At 44.4% G+C, this 27253-nt stretch overlaps 1 protein-coding gene across 1 annotated transcript in view; it reads right to left on the minus strand.

The window, feature by feature from the left end:
* Positions 1–2971: 2971 nt before the first annotated feature.
* Positions 2972–27253, minus strand: part of LOC106568558 (TEK tyrosine kinase, endothelial) — a 58812-nt gene continuing 34530 nt past the window's right edge. The window contains exons 4-26 of the mRNA XM_045692673.1: positions 26919–27029; positions 22052–22204; positions 21566–21697; positions 18419–18556; positions 17889–18014; positions 17609–17754; positions 17152–17296; positions 16327–16485; positions 13254–13388; positions 11948–12060; positions 11529–11709; positions 11082–11179; positions 10686–10923; positions 9219–9379; positions 8686–8899; positions 8041–8151; positions 6988–7178; positions 6025–6138; positions 5379–5449; positions 4830–4870; positions 4337–4433; positions 3932–4031; positions 2972–3716 (exon numbers count right to left, since the gene is read on the minus strand). Coding sequence (XP_045548629.1) covers positions 3642–3716; positions 3932–4031; positions 4337–4433; positions 4830–4870; positions 5379–5449; positions 6025–6138; positions 6988–7178; positions 8041–8151; positions 8686–8899; positions 9219–9379; positions 10686–10923; positions 11082–11179; positions 11529–11709; positions 11948–12060; positions 13254–13388; positions 16327–16485; positions 17152–17296; positions 17609–17754; positions 17889–18014; positions 18419–18556; positions 21566–21697; positions 22052–22204; positions 26919–27029 — 3050 coding nt within the window. The 3' untranslated portion in view covers positions 2972–3641. The remainder of the gene's footprint in view (positions 3717–3931; positions 4032–4336; positions 4434–4829; positions 4871–5378; positions 5450–6024; positions 6139–6987; positions 7179–8040; positions 8152–8685; positions 8900–9218; positions 9380–10685; positions 10924–11081; positions 11180–11528; positions 11710–11947; positions 12061–13253; positions 13389–16326; positions 16486–17151; positions 17297–17608; positions 17755–17888; positions 18015–18418; positions 18557–21565; positions 21698–22051; positions 22205–26918; positions 27030–27253) is intronic.

The raw sequence follows: 27253 nt of genomic DNA on the forward strand, positions 1-27253 counted from the left end.
TGAGGCCCTATGGGGCCCTATGAGACCCTATGAGACCCTATGGGGCCCTATGAGACCCTATGGGGCCCTATGAGACCCTATGGGGCCCTATGAGGCCCTATGAGACCCTATGGGGCCCTATGAGACCCTATGGCCTATGGGCAAAGGCAGTACACTATACAGTTCATTCATAAAGTATTCAGACCACTTGACTTTTTCTAAATTTTGTTACGTTACAGCCTTATTCTAAAATGGATTACATACATTTTTTCCTAATCAATCTACACACAATACCCTATAATGAACTCACAATACCCCATAATGACATCACAATACCCTATAGTGACTTCACAATACCCCATAATGACATCACAATACCCCATAATGACATCACAATACCCCATAATGACATCACAATACCCCATAATGACAAAGTGAAAACAGGTTTTTAGAAAAACAGAAATACATTATTTACATAAGTATTCAGACCCTTTGCTGTGACACTCGAAATTGAGCTCAGGTGCATCCTGTTTCCATTGATCATCCTTGAGATGTTTCTACAACTTGATTGGAGTCCACCTGTGGTAAATTCAATTGATTGGACATGAGTTGGAAAGGGACACACCTGTCTGCTCGAGGATGTCATCACGGCCAAAGGTGCTTCAACAAAGTACTGAAGGGTCTGAATACTTATGTAAATGTGATATTTCCGGGGGTTGTAGTTTCATTGGTCCTTTCAGGTGTTCATCCATCATGATCCTGTTTTTCATTACTTCACCATGAGGACTTCTTTCTATGTAAATTAACTTGTTGTGCTGGCATCCTTAGCCTAGTGAATATGTATTTATGATACTTTAGCAACACTACAATCAAATTTGTTATTCAATCATCAGTCTGTAACTGACTGTTATGTTTACAATAACCAACACAAAGCGTCTGACCTACAAAGTGATGATAATATTGTCAACTAGACACTTATTTACAATTATTTTTACATTTAGTTTGACTGATTCCATGTAAACATTACTACACCAGAAACAATAAAGTGTATTTTGATTCCTTCCAGAAAAAGTTCCTATCTTTTCACAAGGTGATTTTATACAGTACATGCCTACTGGTGTTGTTTACGATACAGAATGGGCTGATCTGTTGTTGAGAGAAACACAGCAATTCAATCTCTTATTCTGAGCTCATTAGTTTAGCTTAGTTTACTTATACACTATCTATGATTAGATGGATTATAGATAGCACAGAGGCTAACATGCTAACCCTCACCGTGATTAGATGGATAATAGATAGCATGTTAGCATCTGTGCTAACCCTCACTGTGATTAGATTGATAATAGATAGCACAGAGGCTAACATGCTAACCCTCACTGTGATTAGATGGGTGTAAGCCTCTGTGCTTTCTAACACCTCACTGTGATTAGATGGGATGATAAATAGCACAGAGGCTAACATGCTAACACCTCACTGTGATTAGATGGGATGATAAATAGCAGGCTAACATGCTAACACCTCAATGTAGGAAGAGTTCTCTCCATGGACACCCACTCACAGTGCTTTAATCCACCAGTGTGTTTTTTAATTCACCTCAGAGGTTCTCGACATGGATTAAAGTCAAGGTTGATCCTCACCACAGCTAATTAAAAAGAGAGAGAGAGAGAGAGTTGTTCATCTAATCAATCAGATCCATGTACAACAGTAGGCCTATATAAAGCTGACCGGGCACTCACACCTCACCTCTACAGTACCTCTCACCTCACTGGAGCTAAGTGATTGTATGTCTCTGTCTGAGTCGGTCTAACCGAGGTGGAGGTTTAATGCTGGCATGTCAATGGTACATGATTTACTTATTCCTCGTAGCTAACGCTGCGACAATCATCTGCCACCGGGAGTCTTGTCTTTGGGCCACAGCTTGCGCCCCTTGTCCCAGGAGAGACCCATCTCTTGCAGCTCAGCCTACCAGTCGGTGGTACAGACCCAAAACTTTTCATTCTATGGGTGAGGAGGCCAGCAGCCCGCCAGTGTGTGTCCAGATCGTGTCGATGATCTTCCTGGTGTGTTTCGGCCTGTACTGCATCGTGAAAGGCGTGTCCTTCGGCTTCTTCAACTGGTGGTATATCCTAGGAGGATCGGGTATCCTGGCGGCAGCTTTCGCGTCGTTCAGGGTATATGAGGTGTGTATTATCTCTGCACAGAGGGAGATCTGTGAGGGACAGCCCTGTGGACCACAGACAGCCCTGTGGACCAGAGACAGCCCTGTGGACCAGAGACAGCCCTGTGGACCCGGACCATAGAGTGGTCCAGAGACTAGTGACAGCCCTGTGGACCAGAGACAGCCCTGTGGACCAGAGACAGCCCTGTGGACCAGAGACAGCCCTGTGGACCAGAGACAGCCCTGTGGACCAGAGACTATGAACAGCCCTGTGGACCACAGACAGCCCTGTGGACCAGAGACTAGGAACAGCCCTGTGGACCAGAGACTAGGGACAGCCCTGTGGACCAGAAACTAGGGACAGCCCTGTGGACCAGAGACAGCCCTGTGGACCAGAGACTAGGGACAGCCCTGTGGACCAGAGACAGCCCTGTGGACCAGAGACAGCCCTGTGAACCAGAGACTAGGGACAGCCCTGTGGACCAGAGACTAGGAACAGCCCTGTGGACCAGAGACTAGGAACAGCCCTGTGGACCAGAGACAGCCCTGTGGACCAGAGACTAGGAACAGCCCTGTAACAGACAGAAGACCCTGCAAGGAGACCGTGGGGTTAACAGCCAGATACAGACTGGATTTCTACTGGACACTCCACCCAGGAACACTGACCTATTCTGAGCGATCTGGATATAAAATGGATAGAAATAAGGACAGAATAACTGCAGCATTACTGACTTGTGCCATGAAATAATAGTGTACTGCTTGATTATTAGGTGGTATGCTTTGTTGCGCTCATCTCTTTGTACTTTTTAAATAAAGTACCACACAAGTCATACATCACAGATAAGAATTTAATCACAAAACGTTTTATTGATTTTAAGGATACCAGGCTGCCATGTACGTTACATTATACAGATGTAGGATCTTCATTTGATCACTTTTTTTGTTGTTGCGAATTTGTAGTGTATATTCAAGGTTTATAAAAGGCTTGTACATTTTGTAATTTCCACTTTAAAATGTCAGACTTGATTTGCCCTAATGAAAAATGTATTATAACCCACGTAATAATTCACATTTCCTGTTGCTGCAGGATTATTTTCCAGCTGTAGCAAACTCGCTCAAATTAAGATCCTACATTTGTAAGGTGAACAGTTACACTGTTGTTATCGGTCAGCCAGTGACTATCACACACTGTGTCCCAAATTACACTATTCCCTTTCCAGTGCACTACTTTTGACCAGGGCCCCTAGATAGTGCACTATACAGTATGGGGAAATAGGGTGGACGTTCATCAGAACAGAAGAATCAACAACACATCTTAACATCAATGATTACCGTTTTGAAAGTCAGTTTATGATTGGACAAAGTTAGCACATAACTTGGAATACACAATATGCGCAAAATACTAGTCTGTGAATCCCTTGTAGAGGATTTCTTAAACCATGTGACTTTATAATTCTCCGTACAACGCAGTGGTAGTGGAATACTTGTACTGTCGTTTTTTGGGTTATCCCGCTTCTTCTGCTGAGCAGTCGATACCAGCATAGGTGAACTTCTCATACAGGGTGGTGTTGACATATGTCTAGAAACAACAGGAAACAAGAGGAAGAGAAATAGTGTTCTGTACTTAATTAACTGATAGAGAAAGCTTGCAATTGGCTGCTGTCATATCCTGTACCTACTACTTCCTACTGTAACTTCAAATCCTCTGCTGAATGTCCCATGTGTTTTTTTTTTTTTTTTTTTTAACCAATGACGGAGTAGATGAATGAGTAAAAAATAAAAGTGTGTTTTTACCTTCCTCTCCTCCAGCATCCTGTTGAGGGAGACCAGTATCTGTTGGAACGACGGTCTCTCGTAGGGCTTTTCTCTCCAGCACTGCCGCATCAGGTCATACCTGGACACAACACAGGAGAGGGGTGGAATACGGATTTAATACATACCGCAAATAACCTTAAATCTGATTTGAACTTATTTTTTATGTTTTTAAAGCTGTATCCTTATCATTCTGTTTCCTTCATGCCCGTCTCTGTATCCTGCCCGTCTCTGTATCCTGCCCGTCTCTGTATCCTGCCCGTCTCTGTATCCTGCCCGTCTCTGTATCCTGCCCGTCTCTGTATCCTGCCCGTCTCTATATTCTCTGATGTCTACCGTCAGTCTTCAGCAGATGCCTGATTAGACTACCATCTCCAGACTACTTACACCTCATCGTCACAGTTGAGTGGTTTTTCCAGCCGGTAGCTCTGAGGGAGTTTCTCATACAGCTCTGCACACGTCATCCCACAGTACGGAGTACCTCCTGATACACAGGTTAACACAAAATACACTGTACATGATAAGACGCACACACAGTAATGTACACACACTGGACGTATCAGGCTGTGTTTCAAATCCATTGTCAATATTGTAGATTATTATCCTGGATGCAAACCTAATTAACCTGGATATTAACCTGGATATTAACCCAATTAACCTGGATATTAACCCAATTATCCTGAATTCAAACCCAATTATCCTGGATGCAAACCCAATTATCCTGGATGCAAACCCAATTATCCTGGATATAACCCTAATTATCCTGGATATAACCCTAATTATCCTGGATATAACCCTAACTATCCTGGATATAAACCTAATTATCTTGGATATAAACCTAATTATCCTGGATATAAACCTAATTATCTTGGATACAAACCTAAACTGACGATCTCCCAGAGAAGTACACCATAAGACCATCTGGAGAGAGAAGGTGAAGAGAGAGAAGAAAGAGAGAGAGAGAAAAGGCGAGAGGTGATAGAGAGAGAGAAGAGGAGAGAGGTGATAGAGAGAGACAAGAGGAGAGAGGTGAAAGTGATGAAATCAGTTTACACATTCAGTCTCTAGAGTGTAAATGTATTTTAAAGTTCATTGTGCAGCTGTCACTACCAGTGTTGAGATGATAGTTTCGGTACTTTGGAACTGGAATATAAAGTTCTGTATGAAACAGTTTTAACGTATACAAAGACCTTCATCACTGTACTGAGAGCTTTGCCATTTCTAAAAGGACGTATTTTGGTGTTTTTGGAGCCTTTTTTCATGATTTTTCGAGGATGAGGAAGTGATTTTCTGTTTAGGGTAAGTTTCACAAAAACTAGTGAAATCACAAAAAGGTGTCATTCCATTTCCATAAAAAAAAAAAAATTAAATTGAGATTTGGTTGTTAAAAATATAAAAAAACTTGTCGTTTGAAAGATGCAGTACTCACACGTCACTGTTGGTGGTGTAGACACTGTAGTTCAGTGATTCTATGGCCATCCACCTGACAGGTAACCGTCCCTGTGAATCACACACAGTAAAGATGTCTTTGTCAACAAAGTTTCAGCAGCAATAAAGTAATAATAATAATAATAATAATAATAAAATAATAATTTTAATAAAGTAAAAATATGTTTTGATGTGTTCTGTGACCATGTGAATAACCCCTATGATGTAACTGGAATGATGAGATAGATGTTCTTCTTCTTCTCTGTTTTCTGTTTTAGTATTTCGCTGCCGTACTGTGTTCCATCTTGTCCAGCCATCTTGTCTCAAGACAGGATCACAATGGAAATCAGTCCCAGACTTTATTATGTTTTATCCTCCATGATTTTATTCATGTGCATGTATGGCTTTTTCAAGTTTTATGTGTGCGCGTGTTTTCTTTTTTTTAAATGGTTGAATTAATAAAGTAAACTAAACCAAAGCTAATAAGAGTGGGGACAGTGGGCAGCCCTGGCGTGTCCCTCTCCCCAACTGGAAGGTAGGCTTCTGTTTGTGACTACGGTGGCCTGAGAGGATCATATGATTTAATAGTATAAAAACCCTTGGTGATTTATGTTGACATTAAGTTTGTCAGCTTCAGAGACTCTTACCATCGTCTTCTTCACATAGACCTCCTGACCTCTGGACAGACCAAAGTCGGCTATCTTGGCCACAAAGTTCTCTCCCACAAGGATGTTTCTGGCTGCCAGGTCTCTGTGGATAAACTAGAAATCACGAGAGCTGGTCAGAATATACAACTCACAAGAATACATCCTACAGTATGTGCAACGTTTACGGGATGTTAAGACTAAAAGCGCACTCTTGTCTCTGGGATCTGAAACATAAAAAAGGCACTGACTTAGCCTGGTCCCAGATCAGTTTGGGCTTTACCCAACCTGGTCCCAGATCAGTTTGGGCTGTACCCAACCTGGTCCCAGATCAGTTTGGGCTGTACCCAACCTGGTCCCAGATCAGTTACGGCTGTACCTAGCCTGGTCCCAGATCAGTTTGGGCTGTACCTAGCCTGGTCCCAGATCAGTTTGGGCTGTACCTAGCCTGGTCCCAGATCAGTTTGGGCTGTACCTAGCCTGGTCCCAGATCAGTTACGGCTGTACCTAGCCTGGTCCCAGATCAGTTTGGTCTATGCCTCTGGCCACGTCTGCAGTACTGACCTGTTTCTGAGCCAGGTAGTCCATGCCCCGGGCCACGTCTGCAGTACTGACCTGTTTCTGAGCCAGGTAGTCCATGCCCCGGGCCACGTCTGCAGTACTGACCTGTTTCTGAGCCAGGTAGTCCATGCCCCGGGCCACGTCTTCAGTACTGACCTGTTTCTGAGCCAGGTAGTCCATGCCCCGGGCCACGTCTCAGTACTGACCTGTTTCTAGCCATAGCATGCCCCGGGCCACGTCTTCAGTACTGACCTGTTTCTGAGCCAGGTAGTCCATGCCCCGGGCCACGTCTGCAGTACTGACCTGTTTCTGAGCCAGGTAGTCCATGCCCCGGGCCACGTCTGCAGTACTGACCTGTTTCTGAGCCAGGTAGTCCATGCCCCGGGCCACGTCTTCAGTACTGACCTGTTTCTGAGCCAGGTAGTCCATGCCTCGGGCCACGTCTGCAGCAAAGTGGAGCAGCTGTTGAGAGGTGAGGGTGGAGGCGGTGCTGTTAGCGATAGCGAAGGCCGGGTCAGTCTCCAACACTCTGCTCTTCCTCAGGAAGTCCAACAGGTTGCCGTGAGGGGCGAACTCTATGGCCAGGTACAGATAGCCTGGAGACATGGTAGAAAAACCTGGTTAATAATATCATATACCACTTTACTCTATGGCTAGTTACAGATACCCTGATGAGAGGTAACAGAGAGAAGCGGGTAACATTATAGCTCCTTAGCATTCATTGTATGCATTGTTAATGTGGAAAGTAACAGTGTCCATATTTCTTTGAATCCTTCCAATAAACTGTCATCTGTTTGACTGTGACTTTGTCTTTTAAATGGAATGCTTGACCTTCATTACTCTTCTTCTAATAATATTACCACAGAACATGCCCAGAACAGCCCAGTAAAACCCATCTGATCAACAGCCCAGTAAAACCCATCTGATCAACAGCCCAGTAAAACCCATCTGATCCACAGCCCAGTAAAACCCATCTGATCCACAGCCCAGTAAAACCCATCTGATCAACAGTAAAACCCATCTGATCAACAGCCCAGTAAAACCCATCTGATCAACAGTAAAACCCATCTGATCAACAGTAAAACCCATCTGATCAACAGCCCAGTAAAACCCATCTGATCAACAGTAAAACCCATCTGATCAACAGCCCAGTAAAACCCATCTGATCAACAGCCCAGTAAAACCCATCTGATCAACAGCCCAGTAAAACCCATCTGATCAACAGCCCAGTAAAACCCATCTGATCAACAGTAAAACCCATCTGATCAACAGTAAAACCCATCTGATCAACAGTAAAACCCATCTGATCAACAGTAAAACCCATCTGATCTCTGATCAACAGTAAAACCCATCTGATCTCTGATCAACAGTAAAACCCATCTGATCTCTGATCAACAGTAAAACCCATCTGATCTCTGATCAACAGTAAAACCCATCTGAGAGATGTTTGTATTGTACCTCTGTGTTCACAGGCTCCCAGTAGATTGATGATGTTAGGGTGGTGTCCTAGTTTACACAGCACCTCCAGCTCCCCTGCAAAGTCCCTGTGGTCGTCTTTAGAGGCATACTCTGTGGGACACACACAAATCACTGACTGTGCCTTTAAGTCTCAGAAATATACCCAAGGTTGTGTCTTCTAGGATCGTTATGGATAGGGAGACATCCAATCGATTCTGTCACGTCCTGACCAGTAGAGGGTGTAGTTGGGTCAGGACGTGGCAGAAGAGAAGTGTGTAGGTTGGTTTGTTTGGTTTATTTTGGCCGTGTGGCTTCCAATCAGGCACAGCCGTTGAGGGTTATTGCCGATTGGGAGTCACACATAAGTAGCCGACTTTTCCTTTGGGGTTTGTGGGTAATTGTTCTTGTTACTGTGTTAAACGTGACAGGACTGTTTTGGTTGTCTGTTTATTGTTTTGTATTGTATAGTGTCCGTTTGATCATTAAATATATGATGAACACTAACTCCGCCTGCATTTTGTTCCACTCTCTCTAAAGACAGCCGATACAGATTCATTCAGTGATTCATTAATTCGGGAATTACCCAATCCATTTCAGTCCATTCAAACGTCCGTCCGTCTATCCATTCTAGGAGCACAACCTCACCTTTCATTCGTTTAATAGCAGCGTCCATCCTCAGCCCGTCCTTCTTAATGCGAGCTTTGATCACCTGGCCAAAGTTTCCCTCTCCGATGACGTCCTGGAACTTGATGTCGCTCCACTCCAGGGTGGGGTAGGCCACGGACTTCTCTGGGTTCTTATGTTTCTTATTGGGCAGGTTGAGAGAGCCAGAACTGAACTGGACCACTGGCTCCTCTCTCTACACGTGGAAAAGAAAATCTGTGATTGTTTTTCTAGAAATGTCATAATTTGTGATCATTCAGATATCTGTGTTTATAGTATGTACAGTACGAGCAACGCTAGAGAGAGATGTAGAATAGAATAGAATAGGATCTAATACTTCATTGCCCTCAATAGTGAACTTTATCTTGCACAATTGAAAAGCTTTCTGAAACAATGTGAGAGTTAGTCAGGCCAACCCAACTTACCAGTATGTTCTGAAAAGCCTGAGAGTCAAAGACAACTTTGTTTGATTGCCCCAAGGGGGTATAAATCAAGTTGTATTGATCTGAACTCACCACTATATTCTGGAAGGCCTGGACCATGCGTCGCTGGACGGTGGCTCTCTTCAGCTGCAGGACGATACAGAAGGCCACCAGGATGGTGATGCAGGTCATGCCAGCTGAACCCAGGATGGCATAGAACAGCATGTTACCCTCGCTGCCAAGGCCAGCCAGACCTGGAGGAGGAGGAGGAGGAAGAGGAGGAGGAAGAGGAAGAGGAGGTGGAATATGTTTCAGACGTAGTGTACGCACATCCAATAACTTGGCTTAACGCTTCCTGTGGGTTAAGCATGATGAAGACATTTGGGTCAAAACGTTGCACAATAAACTGCGGGAGCATTCATCAGTGTGTATCTGGGAGGGAAATATGTTGGCTATAGTTACCCACAATACATCACACCAGTAAGTTAGTTACCCACAATACATCACACCAGTAAGTTGGAAACGTTACTACATAGTCCCCAGTAGTTATGTCACATTGAGTGGATTGTAGTCTTAGTCCCCAGTATTTATTTACATTTACGTCACTTAGCAGACGCTCTTATCCAGAGCGACTTACAAATTGGTGGATTCACCTTATGATATCCAGTGGAACAACCACTTTACAATAGTACAGCTATATCTTTTCTTTTTTTGGGGGGGGTTAGAAGGATTACTTTATCCTATCCCAGGTATTCCTTAAAGAGGTGGGGTTTCAGGTGTCTCCGGAAGGTGGTGATTGACTCCGCTGTCCTGGCGTCGTGAGGGAGCTTGTTCCACCATTGGGGTGCCAGAGCAGCGAACAGTTTTGACTGGGCTGAGCGGGAACTGTGCTTCCTCAGAGGTAGGGGAGCCAGCAGTTATGTCACATTGAGTTGGTTGTAAACCAAACCTTACATTTGCCAGCTACTTGATTTATTACATGTTGTCTGTCACAAGACACTTAGTGGGGGTTGGTTGGTAATCTGAACTAAGCAGGGGGTGGATGGTGGAGCGAGGGTTTGTAGGGTAATTTATGGGAGCACTCTTGCAGGGGGTCATGGGGGGATAGAGTGAGAGTTTGGGTCATGTCGTTGTGACCATGTCTCCTGTGGTGTTATGGTACAGATGGGGATATGAGGTTTTGTGTGATGTACTGTGGGTAACTAACTTACTGCTATGATGTACTGTGAGTAACTAACTTACTGGTGTGATGTATTGTGGGTAGCTAATTTACTGGTGTGATGTATTGTGGGTAGCTAATTTACTGGTGTGATGTATTGTGGGTAGCTAATTTACTGGTGTGATGTATTGTGGGTAGCTAACTTACTGGTGTGATGTATTGTGGGTAACTAACTTACTGGTGTGATGTATTGTGGGTAACTAACTTACTGGTGTGATGTATTGTGGGTAACTAACTTACAGGATATTTCCTGTGATGTTTTGTGGGTAACTAACTTACTGGTGTGATGTATTGTGGGTAACTAACTTACTGGTGTGATGTATTGTGGGTAACTAACTTACGAGAGCTCTCCTGCAGCGTCATGGTCCGGAGGGGGATCTGAGGTTTCTCTAGACTCTCTCCCATGTTGTTCTTGGACCAGAACACCACCACATACGGAGTGTCAGGTTTCAGACCACGCAGCTGGAACTGCATCTGATTGGCTACCTGACCCTGTAGCCCCTCCGCCTGCTGAGGAACGTTGATCTCTGCCAGCTGGCTGTAGTCAGCCAGGGTGTTGTCTTGGAAACGCAGCATCACCTAAGGAGCACAATGGAAAGAAGGTCGCAGGTTTATTTTTTTTTGTGCTAATTCCTTGTGAATTGTTTAGAAAGTGTTCAATGTTGTCTCTTTGGTTGGAGCGGCTTAATATGTATTTTAATTAGCAAATCAATTCAGATAATCAATCAATGAATGACCTTGGAGATGGAGTGACCCTCGGCCAGAGACCAGGTAATGATGGCTGAGGTGTCTGTTATGTTGCAGCTCCTGATGGAGGATGGAGCCGGGGGCAACTCTGACAGAACAGACAGGTGTAAGAGTAGGTCACTTTGAGGGAAGTTGAAGAAATGAAAGCTGTTCTAGTTGTGTATATACACAGTAGGATTTTTTTTTTTTTGTTATGTAGAAGACATCTGTATCACCATAGTAACCCTGTAGCAAACTGGAGACACAGGGACAAAACAATACATTGTTTTTTTTTTTTTAAATGAAAATAGCAAACAAGTAAACTAAATCACTGTAGTCAATAAGATCAGAATCTCTGGTGTTCATTTTTCTTTTCATTTGGCAGATCATCTTCCACCGGTCCTAAACCTGATCAAGTGTGTGTTTTTTTTTTGTATTATTATTTTTTTTGTCATTACCATTACTGAGCGTCCATGCAGAGACTGGCTGGCTGTGTTGTCCCACTGACATCGTCATTAACCTCACCCTACACTCATACTTGTGTCTGGGCTTCAAGTCTGGCAACTTGAGACCAGTGGAGTTGGATGGTAGCTGGTAGGTCTTAACGGTCCCAGGGTCCGAGCTCTGAACGCACTCCACCTGGTAATAGAATAATATCATAGAATCACTGTTATTTCAGAGCCTGGTGAAGTGGTGCTGACACGGTCTTACGACACACTAAATAAATACACACTAAATGTACATACTGTAACAGAATGCAACTTACAGTGAGTGTATACATTTTAAATGTATGTAACCCAGGTGGGTATTGAACCCTTAACCCTTGGCATTGCTAACACTACACTCTTACCAACTGAGCCACACAGAAGACACTTACCTGGTAGGTCCAGTCCTCTGTAACCGACCCAGGCCCTGTCGCACGGTCCCAGGACAGACCCAGGGAGGTCTGGGATACAGGAACCAGCCTCACCCCCGAGGGGAGCGGGAGGTCTGGAGGGAGGAGGGAGGGAGGGAGGGAGTCGTTGAGGTAATTTAACCCTGATACATGGCTGTCTAACGGTCATAGGAGTCTACAGCCATGTCTCAGGGTTATAGGTCATTGGGAGACTGGGATCCCCGCCATAGGTCAGTTGATTTAGTAGTGAAATGCCTTGGGCAACCAGTCTAAAATCTCATTGTTTATGGGGTTAGCTATGTAACTCAGAGGCTAGCGGTAAATCAAGTTCCTGTAAGGCCTCCATGTCTCATTTGTTAGGTCAAGATCAGAGGAAAATGCCTTGTGTCCATAGAGATACATCTGGATTTTGTAGCTCAACGCTTACACTATATATACAAAAGTATGTGGACACCTCCAAATTACTGATTCAGCTATTTCAGCCACACCCGTGCTGAAATCGAGCACACATCCATGCAATCTCCATAGACAAACATTGTCAGTAGAATGGCCGTACTGAAGAGCTCAGTGACTTTCAACGTATCACCGTCATAGGATGCCACCTTTCCAACAAATCAGTTCGTCAAATTTCTGCCCTGTTAGAGCTGCCCCCCGGTTAACTTTAACTGCTGTTATTGTGAAGTGGAAACGTCTAGGAGCAACAACGGCTCAGCCGGTGAAGTGGTAGGCCACACAGTAACGGGACCGCCGAATGCTGAAACGTGTTTAACACGCAAAAAGATTGTATGTCCTCAGTTGCAACAGTCACTACCGAGTTCCAAGCTGCCTCTGGAAGCAACGTCAGCACAAGAACTGTTCATTGGGAGCTTCATGAAAATGGGTTTCTATGGCCGAGCAGCAGCACACAAGCCTAAGATCACCATGTGCAATGCCAAAGCGTCGGCCGGAGTGGTGTAAAGCTCTCCGCCATTGGACTCTGGAGCAGTGGAAACGCGTTCTCTGGAGTGATGAATCACGCTTCACCATCTGGCAGTCCGACGGACGAATCTGGGTTTGGTGGATGCAGGAGAACACTACCTGCCCGAATGCATAGTGCCAACTGTAAAGTTTGGTGGAGGAGGAATAATGGTCTGGGGCTGTTTTTTTATGGTTCGGGCCCCTTAATTCCAGTGAAGGGAAATCTTAATGCTACAGCATACAATGACTATGGTTGACAATGGTTCTTACCACAGAACTAGAATGTTAGTTCATTATAATTTTATGGATTGTATGGATCTATGGTTCTCACCAAGCATCTGTGTGGAGAAGCTGGCCTCTGGACCTGGAAACCCCGCCCCACCGGCACCATGGCGACTCAACTGGATGAAGGTGGTGTAGTGGGTCATCGGAGACAGGTTCTCTAGCTTCACTACTGGGCCAACCACTGAGAGAGAGAGAGAGAGAGAGAGGGGAGAGAGAGGTGGGGAGAGAGGGAAATAGAAGGGGGGAGAGAGGGAAATAGAAGGGGGGAGAGAGGGAAATAGAAGGGGGAGAGAGGGAAATAGAGAGAGGGAGGGAGAAATAGAGAGAGGGAGGGAGAAATAGAGAAATAGAGGGAGGGAGAGAGAGAGGGAGGGAGAAATAGAGAAATAGAGGGAGGGAGAGAGAGAGGTGGGAGAGAGGGAAATAGAAGGGGGGAGAGAGAGAGAGAGAGAGAGGGAGGGAGAAATAGAGGGAGGGAGAGAGAGAGGGGGAAGAGAGAGAGAGGGGGAAGAGAGAGAGAGAAATAGAGGGAGGGAGAGAGAGGGGCAGGGAGAGAGAGTCATCACTTACATCCCTCAATGACTCCATATGATGCTGTTGCCAATAGTTTCTACATACAAAGAAAACGTACATGGAACCAATGATGGTAGTTTCCAACACACAATAGCACGCAAGATGATATCATTCTAATTGTTCAGTACAGTCATGATGACAAGTGGGATTCATTTCAGGAAACATTTACTGAAGCTCACAGGAATGTAATATCTCTGTCACACTTCATGGATAACGTTTAGCAAATCATTATCCTTCCTTTGAGACCAGAGACCATCAGAGTAGAAGAGCTGATCTAATATAATCCTATTCATTATAAAGGCCTGTTCATGTATTTGCTCTCCTACTCTGAGGAACGGAGCCATGGGAGTACTGAACGTCAATAAAGAGTTAACGTCTGTAGTGTATTGCAGTTCCCAAACCTTTTCTTAATTTGTTAAGCAACTCAGTCTGCCTTTTAAACCTACTCTTGATAGTTGTAATAGTAGAATGCACAAGGTGTAATTTCTATATTGGGTATCAATCAAATTTATTTATAAAAGCCTTTCTTACATCAGCAGATGTCACAAAGTGCTGTACAGAAACCCAGCCTAAAACCCCAAACAGCAAGCAATGCAGGTGTAGAAGCACGGTGGCCAGGAGGGGGGGGGGGGGGGGGGATGTTCCCCAATACTGGAGTAAAACTGTTTGGGAACTCCTGGTGTACAGTACAGGTAAGAGTTCATGTCTGTATTATACAGTACAGGTAAGAGTTCATGTCTGTGGTGTACAGTACAGGTAAGAGTTCATGTCTGTATTATACAGTACAGGTAAGAGTTCATGTCTGTATTATACAGTACAGGTAAGAGTTCATGTCTGTGGTGTACAGTACAGGTAAGAGTTCATGTCTGTGGTGTACAGTACAGGTAAGTGTTCATGTCTGTATTATACAGTACAGGTAAGAGTTCATGTCTGTGGTGTACAGTACAGGTAAGAGTTCATGTCTGTGGTGTACAGTACAGGTAAGAGTTCATGTCTGTGGTGTACAGTACAGGTAAGAGTTCATGTCTGTGGTGTACAGTACAGGTAAGAGTTCATGTCTGTGGTGTACAGTACAGGCAAGAGTTCATGTCTGTGGTGTACAGTACAGGTAAGAGTTCATGTCTGTATTATACAGTACAGGCAAGAGTTCATGTCTGTGGTGTACAGTACAGGTAAGAGTTCATGTCTGTATTATACAGTACAGGCAAGAGTTCATGTCTGTGGTGTACAGTACAGGTAAGAGTTCATGTCTGTGGTGTACAGTACAGGTAAGAGTTCATGTCTGTATTATACAGTACAGGTAAGAGTTCATGTCTGTGGTGTACAGTACAGGTAAGAGTTCATGTCTGTGGTGTACAGTACAGGTAAGAGTTCATGTCTGTGGTGTACAGTACAGGTAAGAGTTCATGTCTGTGGTGTACAGTACAGGTAAGAGTTCATGTCTGTATTATACAGTACAGGTAAGAGTTCATGTCTGTATTATACAGTACAGGTAAGAGTTCATGTCTGTATTATACAGTACAGGTAAGAGTTCATGTCTGTGGTGTACAGTACAGGTAAGAGTTCATGTCTGTGGTGTACAGTACAGGTAAGAGTTCATGTCTGTGGTGTACAGTACAGGTAAGAGTTCATGTCTGTATTATACAGTACAGGTAAGAGTTCATGTCTGTGGTGTACAGTACAGGTAAGAGTTCATGTCTGTGGTGTACAGTACAGGTAAGAGTTCATGTCTGTGGTGTACAGTACAGGTAAGAGTTCATGTCTGTATTATACAGTACAGGTAAGAGTTCATGTCTGTATTATACAGTACAGGTAAGAGTTCATGTCTGTATTGTACAGTACAGGTAAGAGTTCATGTCTGTGGTGTACAGTACAGGTAAGAGTTCATGTCTGTGGTGTACAGTACAGGTAAGAGTTCATGTCTGTGGTGTACAGTACAGGTAAGAGTTCATGTCTGTGGTGTACAGTACAGGTAAGAGTTTATGTCTGTATTATACAGTACAGGTAAGAGTTCATGTCTGTATTATACAGTACAGGTAAGAGTTCATGTCTGTATTATACAGTACAGGTAAGAGTTCATGTCTGTATTATACAGTACAGGTAAGAGTTCATGTCTGTGGTGTACAGTACAGGTAAGAGTTCATGTCTGTGGTGTACAGTACAGGTAAGAGTTCATGTCTGTGGTGTACAGTACAGGTAAGAGTTCATGTCTGTGGTGTACAGTACAGGTAAGAGTTCATGTCTGTATTATACAGTACAGGTAAGAGTTCATGTCTGTGGTGTACAGTACAGGTAAGAGTTCATGTCTGTGGTGTACAGTACAGGTAAGTGTTCATGTCTGTGGTGTACAGTACAGGTAAGTGTTCATGTCTGTGGTGTACAGTACAGGTAAGAGTTCATGTCTGTGGTGTACAGTACAGGTAAGTGTTCATGTCTGTGGTGTACAGTACAGGTAAGAGTTCATGTCTGTGGTGTACAGTACAGGTAAGAGTTCATGTCTGTGGTGTACAGTACAGGTAAGAGTTCATGTCTGTGGTGTACAGTACCTTCAACGGTCTTCCATACAGAGGTATTGACCTGCTTGTAGATGACCTTGACAGAGGTCACCGGTCCGTCTCCTGTATACGGCTCCTTGTTGACCAACACAACCAGGTGGTACGGACCACTACTGTTCAACATGGGAGGATACTGGGGCATCGGAGGGACTGAGAGAAAGAGAGAAGAGAAGTGTTCAAATCCACATTCACAAAATGGAAAACATTTTCAAGAAAAAGACGACGAAGAGGAAGGAGGAAACGAAGAGGAAGGAGGAGACAAAGAGGAAGAGGAAGGAGGAAACGAAGAGGAAGGAGGAAACGAAGAGGAAGAGGAGACAAAGAGGAAGAGGAAGGAGGAGACAAAAAGGAAGAGGAAGAGGAGACAAAGACGAAGAGGAAGGAGGAGACAAAGAGGAAGGAGGAGACAAAGAGGAAGGAGGAGACAAAGAGGAAGAGGAAGGAGGAGACAAAGAGGAAGAGGAAGGAGGAGACAAAGAGGAAGAGGAAGGAGGAGACAAAGAGGAAGAGGAAGGAGGAGACAAAGAGGAAGAGGAAGGAGGAGACAAAGAGGAAGAGGAAGGAGGAGACAAAGAGGAAGAGGAAGGAGGAGACAAAGAGGAAGAGGAAGGAGGAGACAAAGAGGAAGAGGAAGGAGGAGACAAAGAGGAAGGGGAAGGAGGAGACAAAGAGGAAGAGGAAGGAGGAGACGAAGAGGAAGAGGAAGGAGGAGACAAAGACGAAGAGGAGACAAAGAGGAAGACGAAGGAGGAGGCAAAGACGAAGGAGGAAACGAAGAGGAAGGAGGAGACAAAGAGGAAGGAGGTTTTCTCCTACCTTTGACGTTGACCATGAACTCTCTCTCTGCCTGCCCAGCTGTAGTGTTCACCTGACAGATCCAACACCCGGTATCCCTCTCAGTGATGTTATCCACCGTGAACTTAGACGTGGTCTGGTCATTCACCATATCAGTGTCAAATGCCTAGGGAAAACATGAATCCAACCATACAAATAGAAACACTTATTAGTGCTGTGAATTAAGCATTTGATAAGAAGAAATGGCTAATCGTATTGATTGCTAATCGTGGTGATTGCTAATGCTAATTATTTTTGAATTATCAAATAAACTTCCATTTACATTAAGAAGCACATACTTAATATTCAATTTGATAATTTCTCTGCTACTTACATAGCTTAGTCCCAAATCCATTCGTGCTGTCTTGACACCGGAAGTGTCTATGACCAGGAGTTGACAAGACAGCACAAACAGACGTGGGACCAGATTAACACTTACATATATTTTGATTTTGCCTGGTTTGAGTAGGTTGATCTCACTGTGTAGAGGAGCTGGTTGGCCCGTGGCGCTACAGTTGACCATGTACTGAACCCCAGCATTCAACTCTGTATCCATGAGATTACTGACTACGACAGGTGCCCTGTCTAAAGGAAAAACATCCTCGTCAAAAACAATATACCGGATTCTTCAATTCAGGGGGAACAGTACCAACATGACACATATCTTTAAATATGATAGTGGAGAGTTTGTGGAGCTTATTAAGTCGCTAAGTTTTAACCTTCTTTCTCACAGCGGGAACCGTGTCGTCCCACACATACACAGCCACGGAACCGGTCGCAATGTCCCTTGTTTCCACATTCACACGTCAGCCTGCAGTCTGCTCCATAGAACCCCGGAGAACAAGCTGGAGAAAACGGGGACAAACCCAGAAATACAAAAACCACTGTAGTTTAGCAAATAAGAAAGACGATCGACTATTATAACCCCGACCAGATAAGATACCATACTTTATGATAGCCTGGTCACAGATCTCTTACCGTCATTGATGATAATGACAACCATAGGAACATAAATGAGAATGATAGCATAAACTGATTTGGGACCACCAGATCACAACTTAATTTTCCATTTTTTATAAACATATCAATGTACAGTATATCAGTGTAGAGACTGTAACCTGCCCAGGGACTGCGGTTGAAAATTAGCCGGCTGGCTAAAACCGTCACTTTTACTGAAACGTTGATTAATGTGCACTGTCCCTGAAAAAATAAAATCAACTTTAAACTCAAACAAGTCCTCTCCCCTCACCTTCACTACAGTTGAATCCTTTCCAGCCAGTACCACAGGAGCAGCCGAATGGGTCTCTCTGACAGAACACCATGGATCTGCAGTATCCATCTCTACACCACTCTTTACACGTCCTCCCAAACTTACCCTTGCCACACACTGGAAAAGAAATGACACTTTGATTAGGTTTAGGGTTAATTTGGACATATGCAGAAATATAGATCAAATGTAACGTCATTCAATATGTTAACAAATACTTAAAAAAAGAGATAATCGAAAAATATATGGACCGTGCATCATCGTTAAGGCACTAAAAATCACTAAATACATATACTACTGTATTTAGTGATTTATAGAGGGTCATTCGCTTAGCTTGGCAGATCCCGTTTACTACCTACTGGCCTGACCACACACTAAAACAAAATAGCATTCCAGCATTCTAAAGTCCCGACCAACATTCCATGGGGATTTGGAAACATTCCAAAGAGCGAGATAAGAGACCAAAAGCACTAAATCACATGGCACATAATCAGCCAGGATACATTTAGTAGACAATAAACCACATTCCCTTCGGGACAATAACGTTTTCTATCAAAATGAATGCCTGTAATGGGGGTGGCAGGGCGGCAGGTATCCTAGTGGTTTGGAGCGTTGGGCCAGTAACCAAAAGGTTGCTAGATTGAATCCCCGAGCTGACAAGGTGAAAATCTGTCGTTCTGCTCCTGAACAAGGCAGTTAAACCCACTCTTCCTAGGCCGTCATTGTAAATAAGAAATTGTTCTTAACTGACTTTCCTAGTTAAATAAATGTTAAATAAAAAAAAAAGATAAATAACAGGTATAAGAAGAATAGGACATACATTTAACCCCCATAACCCCAACAATCACACACATGATTCAGACCCCTTGACTTTTCCCACATTTTGTTAGGTTACAGCCTTATTCTAAGATTGATGAGAAAAAAACAAAACAATTTAATCAATCTACACACAATATCCCATAATTACAAAGCAAAAAAAAAACAGTTTTTTAAACATTTTTAGCAAATTTATAAAAAATTAAAAACAGAAAGATCAGATTTACATAAGTATTCAGACCCTTTACTCAGTACTTTGTTGAAGCACCTTTGGCAGTGATTACAGCCTCGAGTCTTCTTGGGTATGACGCTACAAGCTTGACACACCTGTATTTGGGGAGTTTCTCCCATTCTTCTCTGCAGATCCTCTCAACCTCTGTCAGGTTGGATGTGGAGCGTCGCTGCACAGCTATTTTCAGGTCTCTCAAAATCATATTTAGCAGATGTTATTGCAGGTGTAGCTAAATGCTTATAAAAAAAAAATGTAAGAAAAAACACAACAACAACAAAATACTGTAAAGTTGCTTAGGAGCACGTCTGTCGGCGCCATCTTTAGAACCTCCAGACATGTTTGATCGGGTTCAAGTCCGGGGTCTGGCTGGGCCACTCAAGGACATTCAGAAACTTGTCCCGAAGCCTCTCCTGCGTTGTCCTGGCTGTGTGCTTAGGGTCGTTGTCCTGTTGGAAGGTGAACCTTCACCCCAGTCTTAGGTCCTGAGCGCTCTGGAGCAGGTTTTCATCAAGGATCCCTCTTTACTTTGCTCCGTTCATCTTTCCCTCGATCCTGACTAGTCTCCCAGTCCCTGCTGCTGAAAAAGATCCCCACAACATGATGCTGCCACCACCATGCTTCACCATAGGGATGGTTCCATGTTTCCTCCAGATGTGACGATTGGCATTCAGGCCAAAGAGTTCAATCTTGGTTTCATCAGACCAGAGAATCTTGTTTCTCACGGTCAGAGTCCTTTAGGTGCCTTTTGGCAAACTCCAAGCAGGCTGTCATGTGCCTTTTACTGAGGAGTGGCTTCCGTCTGGCCAATCTACCATAAAGGCCTGATTGGTGGAGTGCTGCAGAGATGGTTGTCCTTCTGGAAGGTTCTCCCATCTCCACAGAGGAACTCTGAAGCGCTGTCAGAGTGACCACTGGGTTCTTGGTCACCTCCCTGACCAGGGAGTCTTGGTGGTTCCAAACTTCTTCCATTTAAGTATGATGGAGGCCAATGTGTTCTTGGGGACCTTCAATGCTGCAGAAACGTTTTGGTACCCTTCCCCAGATCTGTGCCTCGACACAATCCTGTCTCAGAGCTCTACGGACAATTTCTTCAACCTCATGGCTTGGTTTTTTTGCTCTGACATGCACTGTCAAATGTGGGACCTTATATAGACAGGTGTGTGCCTTTCCAAATCATGTCCAATCAATTGAATTTACCACAGGTGGGAGTTGTAGAAACATCTCAAGGATGATCAATGGAAACAGGATGCACCTGAGCTCAATTTCGAATCTCAGGGGCTGAATACTTCAATAAGGTTATTTATAGAATAAATATTAGTTATTTATAGAAAACCTATGGCAAGACTTGAAAATTGATTTCTAGCAAAGATCAACAACCAATTTGACAGAGCTTGAAAAATGTAAAAAAGAATAATGTGCAAATGTTGTACAATCCAGGTGTGCAGAGCTCTTCGAAACTTACCCAGAATGACTCACAGCCAAATGTGTTTCTAACATTTGTCATCTCAGGGCGGTGAATACTTATCTAATCAAGATATATTAGTGTTTTTTTATTCATTTATTATTTATAAAATGGTAGAATTTTTCTTCCACTTTGACATTACAGAGTATTTTGTATAGATCGTTGACCAAAAATTACAATTAAATATATTTTAATCCCATTTTGTAACACAACAAAATGTGGAAAGAGTCAAGGGGTTTGAATACTTTCTGAAAGCTCTGTACATTCACAGATAAGAGATGTACTGTAATACTTTCTGAAAGCTCTGTACATTCACAGATAAGAGATGTACTGTAATACTTTCTGAAAGCTCTGTACGTTCACAGATAAGAGATGTACTGTAATACTTTCTGAAAGCTCTGTACATTCACAGATAAGAGATGTACTGTAATAGCCTTGAGCATTTACAGAAATGTTGAATAATTGTCCCTGTCAAATAAATAGAATAAATACAATTAAAATGATGTTCTTTTATATCAACTGGGAAACGTAGGTGACACACATGCAGAACTCCCCGGTACAGTTACATGTATAGCTAGTACAGATACAGGGATAGTAATAGAGGATGGGCTGTTTTTACCAGTTTCACAGGTTTGTCCCTTAAAACCGGGTGGACAGATACACTCTCCTGTCTCGTCGTGGCAGACCCCTCCGTTAGAGCACACAGGACAGCCGTGTTCACAGCTAGGACCCCACAGGCCAGGCTTACATTCTAGGATTCAATCATAAAACACTCGTTAGGAAGCAATTCTCTAGGCTGAGGGGAGAAGAAAAAAAATGTTTTGGGGTCTGCAATGGATACACTTTACTTGGGTTGAGTCAATTCCAAATGGTCAATTGAATTTCCAATGTAGTTATCAGATGAAGTTTTCACAAAGAACTGACATATCAAAAACAGGTTGTTTTGATAGAATAAGCAACATTGGGTAGTACTACAGTAGTATTGGGCAGTACTACAATAGTATTGTGTAGAAGTAGAACTTACAGTAGTATTGGGTAATACTACAGTAGTATTGGGTAGAAGTAGAACTTACAGTAGTATTGGGTAGTATTGTGCAGTACTAACTTCTGACAATGAGCCTGGTGATGGCTGATGTGGACTTGGCTCCAGCGATGGACCTGGCTGTGTAGAGACCTGCGTCTGAGGACTTCACTCCCTGGATGGGGTACACCAGGATGTCTGGGATCTCATTCTTAGGCACTGAGTGGATGAAGGAGCCTGGAAGAGACAATAAGTTTTCCTGAGGAGGAGTCCGGTGATCCGTATTAACATGAGGGGTTGAATATTGTTGACCCGTGGGTGTGAATATTGTTGACCCGTGGGCTGTATGTGAATATTGTTGAGCTTTCTTTTAGACTCAGTAAGTTTTGTAGGAGCAAGTGTTCTGATTACATTTATAATTGAATCGCCCTCACATGCTAATTTTTGTCCGTTAAGAAACAATGATGTGCTACCTTTTCGTAGCATTTCTAACAATGCTAACATCTTTTCAGACGAATCTCAGAGTTCTAACACCGGGTTGGTTGCTCGGCAACAACACAGCTGCCAGTCAGAAGGAAGTGTATGGAACAAACCTAGGCTACTGTATATCGCTAAGCTATATGGTGGTATTCAACCTGAGGTTAATCAATAAACACAAGCAGATATTTTGATTAGCTTGGTAGTTAACTAGCTAACGTTAGCATGATTGAACAAAGCCCAGCAGCCAGCCTCTGTCGATAGCTAGGAAATAAAAGGTAGCTAGGCAATAAATGTGTGTTTGTTTTTATTAGTTAGGTAGCTAGCTAACTAGTCAGCTAACGTAAAGTTATACCAGTCAGATGAGAGCTAATGTTGATTAGGTAGCTAACAAACAAAACATAGAAAGCTAGCTAGCTATATTTTGCCAAGTAAGGTTTTTCATATATGTCACGGTTGTTGTCGGTGAATGAGGACCAAAACGCAGCAGGTACGTGAATGCTCATCTTGATTTTTAATTACTCTCAAAAATGAACATACAAAATAACGAAAAAAACGAACACTCGACAAATAAACAGTCTGGTAAGGCACAAGGCTATACACAGAATAATCACCCACAAATCACACACACAAACACACCCTAATATATGGGACTCTCAATCAAAGGCAGATAGACAACACCTGCCTTCAACTGAGAGTCCCAACCCCAATCAACCAAACATAGACATACACTCACTAGACTCCACATAGAACTACCTAGACATAAACCAAAACCCGAAAATACTAAATCAAACACCCTTTACACAAACACACCACCCCGAACCACATAAAACAAATACCCCCTGCCACGCCCTGACCAAACTACAAAACAATTAACCTTATATACTGGCCAGGACGTGACAGTACCCCCCTTAAAGGTGCTACCCCAGAAGCACCTTAACAAAAAATAACCCCAAGCAGCACCAACAAAAAGTCCCCTTTTCTAAAGGGAGGGAAGGGAGGGTGGCTGCCGTCAACGACGGCACTGTGCTACACCCCCCCTCCCCAACCCACCTATTTCTGGAGGTGGCTCTGGTTCCGGCCGTTCCAGGCTGTCGGGCCAGTCTGGCATCGCCGAGGGGCAGTCGGGGCAGTCTGGCAGTTCGGGACAGTCTGGGCAGTCTGGCAATTCGGGACAGTCTGGGCAGTCTGGCAATTCGGGACAGTCTGGGCAGTCTGGCAATTCGGGACAGTCTGGGCAGTCTGGCAATTCGGGACAGTCTGGGCAGTCTGGCAATTCGGGACAGTCTGGGCAGTCTGGCAATTCGGGGCAGTCTGGCAATTCGGGACAGTCTGGGCAGTCTGGCCACTCGGGCCACTCCGGCAGTTCAGGGCAGTCTGGCCACTCCGGCAGTTCAGGGCAGTCTGGCCACTCCGGCAGTTCAGGGCAGTCTGGCCACTCCGGCAGTTCAGGGCAGTCTGGCCACTCCGGCAGTTCAGGGCAGTCTGGCCACTCCGGCAGTTCAGGGCAGTCTGGCCACTCCGGCAGTTCAGCGCAGTCTGGCCACTCCGGCAGTTCAGCGCAGTCTGGCCACTCCGGCAGTTCAGCGCAGTCTGGCCACTCCGGCAGTTCAGGGCAGTCTGGCCACTCCGGCAGTTCAGGGCAGTCTGGCCACTCCGGCAGTTCAGGGCAGTCTGGCCACTCCGGCAGTTCAGCGCAGTCTGGCCACTCCGGCAGTTCAGGGCAGTCTGGCCACTCCGGCAGTTCAGCGCAGTCTGGCCACTCCGGCAGTTCAGCGCAGTCTGACCACTCCGGCAGTTCAGCGCAGTCTGACCTCTCTGGCGACTGTTGACTGGCGGGCAGCTCTGACGACTGTTGACTGGCGGGCAGCTCTGACGATGACTGTTGACTGGCGGGCAGCTCTGACGATGACTGTTGACTGGCGGGCAGCTCTGACGATGACTGTTGACTGGCGGGCAGATCTGATGATGACTGTTGACTGGCGGGCAGCTCTGATGATGACTGTTGACTGGCGGGCAGCTCTGATGATGACTGTTGACTGGCGGGCAGCTCTGATGAAGACTGTTGACTGGCGAGGCTGGGTTGACGCACTTGTAGCCTGGTGCGTGGTGCTGGTACTGGGCTTACCAGATTATGTACACGCACCTCCAGGCTAGTGCGGGGAGCGGGAACAGGACGAGTCGGACTGGGTTGACGCACTTCCGTGTCCGCACGAGAGACAGGAGCTGGAAACCCAGGGCTATGGAGGCGCACAGTCGGTCTCGATCTTACCTCCTGCACAACCCGTCTTGGCTGGATGGAACTAGTAGCCCTGTACGAGCGGGGTGCCCGTACAGGGCAGACTGGGCTGTGCAGGGGCCTGATGGTAGCCGTGCGTAGAGCGGGAGTTGGGTAGCCTGGTCCTCGGAGGCGTACCGGCGACCAGATGCGCTGCGCAGGCATCCTCCTACCAGGCTGGATGCCCGCTCTAGCACGGCACCTGCGAGGGGCTGGAATAACGCGCACCGGACTGTGCGTGCGTATGGGTGAGATAGTGCGCTCCTCAGCGAAACATAGCGCTCTCCACCCCATACGCTCCTCCATATAACCACGGGTAGCTGGCTTCCGGCTCTTCTTACGCCTAGCCAAACTACCGTGTGCCCCCCCCCAAAATTTTCTTGGGGGTGCCTCTCGTGCTTCTCCTTCAGCGCGTACTTGGCCTCGTACCACCGCCTCTCCGCCTTGGCTGCCTCAATTTCCCACTGCGGGCGTCGATAATCCCCAGCCTGGTGCCAAGGTCCGGCCCCGTCCAGAACTTCCTCCCAGGTCCATTTCTCCCGCCAGTCCAACTCGAATTCCCTCTGCTCCTTCTTCTGCTGCTTGGTCCTTGAGTGGTGGGTGATTCTGTCATAAGTATCTTCGTCTTCTGACGATAATGCGAAATCATCATCAGAAAAGGTAGACCAATACGCAGCAGGTGTGCAGTTGTTCATTTTGAACATTTAATTAAATCAACACGAAAAACGAACACTCGACAAATAAACAGTCTGGTAAGGCACAAGGCTATACACAGAATAATCACCCACAAATCACACACACAAACACACCCTAATATATGGGACTCTCAATCAAAGGCAGATAGACAACACCTGCCTTCAACTGAGAGTCCCAACCCCAATTAACCAAACATAGACATACACTCACTAGACTCCACATAGAACTACCTAGACATAAACCAAAACCCGAAAATACTAAATCAAACACCCTTTACACAAACACACCACCCCGAACCACATAAAACAAATACCCCCTGCCACGCCCTGACCAAACTACAAAACAATTAACCTTATATACTGGCCAGGACGTGACAATATAAGGCTGAAGTCATCATGTGTAAACTGCTGATCTAGATACTTGTGTGTAATCAGAGCACAAATAGTCTAGCAAACATCATCAGCTGATATGATGGCCAGTTAACATTAACTAGCTAGCTAGGTAACGTTAGCCAACGTAAAACTATAACTTTAGCTACCGTGTATGGCCAGTTCATGCACCACAATATATCATACTTTCTTACACAAAACATAGCTAGTTAACATTAGTTACGTTAAATTTAAAACTACCAAACTTTGGTAAAACTGACACGGTGCTCGAGTTCATTTGCATTGCACGGACCAAAGCTATGGTAAGACGAGGTAGCCAGATTTCAGACAAGAAACAACACTGCAGTTAGCTACGCTACATTTCTTCAACTAAGAACAACCATGACCACAACACAAACCATAGCCGAGAAAACAAATTTGCTTTGTTAAGAAATAGTAAGCTAGTTATGAACTGCATATACAGTGCATTCAGAAAGTATTCAGACCCCTTGACTTTTTCCCACATTTTATTACGTTACAGCCTTATTCTAAAATGGATTAAATAAATCAAAATTCCTGAGGTTCTTGTAAGTATAAAAGCAAAGCTTTCTTTCATTAAAATTTTTTTTAAAGCATGAGAAGGTAGCGTAATGGGATAATATATTACTGTGGTGGATGAAGAAACCAATACTTTACCTTGTATGCGGTACAAATTACATTATTGTGGAAGCACCTCCTCTAAGAGAATGAATCGGGCTGTTTGAGAAGGTTTGAATCCGAAGCAACCTTCCTACACATAGTCTGAAGTACAATACCAACATAGCTACTGTAGTAGGTCAAAGCTGTGGGATGGAAAACCTTGGTAGAGCATGGGTGGAGTAGGCATTGTGGTGCTGTAAAACCTTGGTAGAGCATGGGTGGAGTAGGCATTGTGGTGCTGTAAAACCTTGGTAGAGCATGGGTGGAGTAGGCATTGTGGTGCTGTAAAACCTTGGTAGAGCATGGGTGGAGTAGGCATTGTGGTGCTCATGTGAATTTCCTTTATTTTTAGGCTTCAATGCCTATTTCTCACATAAAACGTATTATTAGGTTTAAGGTTAGGGACAAACAGGCTACATGCTGTAAGGTTTACCATTTTTATAGATCACTGCGTCCTCTGCGAACACTTTCCTGCGTGTGAAAGAAATGTTGACATCTTCTCCTATGCTGACTGTGATGGTCAGGGACTCTGGCAAGAATGCAGCTAGGTGGGGGAAATATAAACACAATGGTAGAATAAGTAACAGACAGCAGAAACCAGAAAGCACAGCAGTCTGCAAGAGTTGTCAATAGTGCTTAGTTTTCTGCTAGATTTAAATAATTGTTGTGTAATTCTGTCACGTAGTTCACAAAATATTAAATAAACAGTGAACAGAAATAATATTATTGTAAATCCCTAATGAAAACAATCAAAGCCAAACAGACAGA

This window comes from Salmo salar, chromosome ssa13 (assembly GCF_905237065.1).
Source record: "Salmo salar chromosome ssa13, Ssal_v3.1, whole genome shotgun sequence".
NCBI classification, from domain to species: domain Eukaryota; kingdom Metazoa; phylum Chordata; class Actinopteri; order Salmoniformes; family Salmonidae; genus Salmo; species Salmo salar.